Source organism: Amphimedon queenslandica, unplaced genomic scaffold (genome assembly GCF_000090795.2).
Source record: "Amphimedon queenslandica unplaced genomic scaffold, v1.1 AMPQUscaffold_5733_Cont22303, whole genome shotgun sequence".
In the NCBI taxonomy this organism is placed as follows: Eukaryota; Metazoa; Porifera; class Demospongiae; order Haplosclerida; family Niphatidae; genus Amphimedon; species Amphimedon queenslandica.
In genome coordinates, this window is record NW_003553970.1 from 1 (window position 1) to 1,733 (window position 1,733).

The following is a 1,733-nucleotide window of genomic DNA, read 5'->3' on the forward strand; positions in this document are numbered from 1 at the left end:
AAACAAACAAACAAATACCATTCTTAGTGGGCATTACAGTTCCTTCGGGAACAGCTTTTATTCTAAGAGGCAAGTGCCCATCGTATTTCTCTAGTATGTACTTCCATCCTTCATAATTGAATATGTTAGGGCCAACATGGACATCAAATATTGCCTTAGCTTGCTCAATCTTCTCAAGTGTCACAACTTTACCAAGAAAATAACGCTATAATGTTAATTAATAATTTTTTAATGTAAAATCTTATCTAAGCACCTTTAATATGTACTGGAGGCCAAAGAACACTGTTTGAGGATGCTTTCCTCCTCTGCTCTCAAAGTAAGAATAAACGGTAGTAGTTCCTGGAGGATATTGCAAATAATGAGTATTCTACACAACGAGGAGGAAGACATAGTGATTCACAAAATGACCGCAGCTCAAGTTACCTTGTAAGAATCAGTGGTGAGGATGAAATTGTCATAACAAGGGTTACAAGGAGAACCGGCCATTTTACAAGACCATAGATTACTAAGATTAGAGACTATAATATCTATGACAAGACTAATTGCAATATAATGATAAGAAGTGCTCCACCCAATAGAATTTCAATTGAATCAATTCTCACAAAAATAATTAATATTCTGTCTGATTATTAAAAAGAGGTTGATTGTTATTTTTGTAGAAAAATAAAATAAAACAAAAATTGTTGCTGTAGTCCAATGAATGGCTATCGTCTGTACTAACTGACAGTAACATTCTCCAGCTCCTTTTCATCCAATGCCTCAGTCCATGCCACCAATTCATCAATATTGATACTGTCCATTCGATGAGAGCCATCTACACAGTACACACAATGTAAAAAAATATCAAGACTTCTTGCATGTCTGTAAAATGTGGTGTATTCCCTACCTGCAGTGCTTATTGGTGGTAGAGGCGATGTGACTTTCGTTGCATAAAGTGCAGCCAACTCAGCAATCCTTTTCTGTCTGTCCTTCATTGTCATCACCTTCTTTCCATTTCTACCTCCTCCACCACTTCCTCCTCCTCCTCTCCTGGAGATACCATACTTCAGTGTTAAGTGACTGCAAAAAAAAGAATCATTAAAGGTGATACAATACAGCTATAGTGTTCATGCATGCTTATCATTACTCAGATGTTAGCTTTTGTAAGTCTCCAGTTTTTTGATAGTCCTCACCAGAATGTACCTGCTTTAAGAAACTATCTCTATCCAGAAGCTGCATAACTATAATAAAATTATACAGAAAAACCTTCAAAACCACATACATGTATTTTTCAGAATTTTGATGTTTTCTTAAAATGGCCATAACTTAAAAAATTGAAGTCGGAATCGGCTCAAACTTTCTACACAGCATAAGGACATCAATATGTATCAGAAAATGTAATAAAAATTAGGGGTGATTTCGGAGCCATTTTTTGGAAAAAACCATGGGCTATAGTACAGGGTATTTTTCAGAATTTTGACGTTTTCTTAAAATGGCCATAACTTGAAAAATTGAAGTCGGAATCGGCTCAAACTTTCTACACAGCATAAGTACATCAATATGTATCAGAAAATGTAATAAAAATTAGGGGTAATTTCGGAGCCATTTTTTGGAAAAAACCATGGGCTATAGTACAGTGTATTTTTCAGAATTTTGACGTTTTCTTAAAATGGCCATAACTTGAAAAATTGAAGTTGGAATTGGCTCAAACTTTCTACACAGCATAAGTACATCAATATGTATCAGAAAATGTA

At 34.9% G+C, this 1,733-nt stretch overlaps 1 protein-coding gene across 1 annotated transcript; it reads right to left on the bottom strand.

Annotated features, from left to right (window-relative positions):
- Positions 1–12: 12 nt before the first annotated feature.
- LOC109592278 (nicotinamide phosphoribosyltransferase-like) lies at positions 13–1,246 on the bottom strand (the record flags this gene model as incomplete). Its single annotated transcript, XM_020007770.1, has 5 exons — positions 1,127–1,246; positions 887–1,059; positions 424–814; positions 254–367; positions 13–205 (listed from the first exon to the last, which is right to left on the bottom strand). Coding segments are annotated over exons 3-5 (370 nt in total), but the record flags the coding sequence as incomplete, so codon positions are not given.
- Positions 1,247–1,733: the final 487 nt, after the last annotated feature.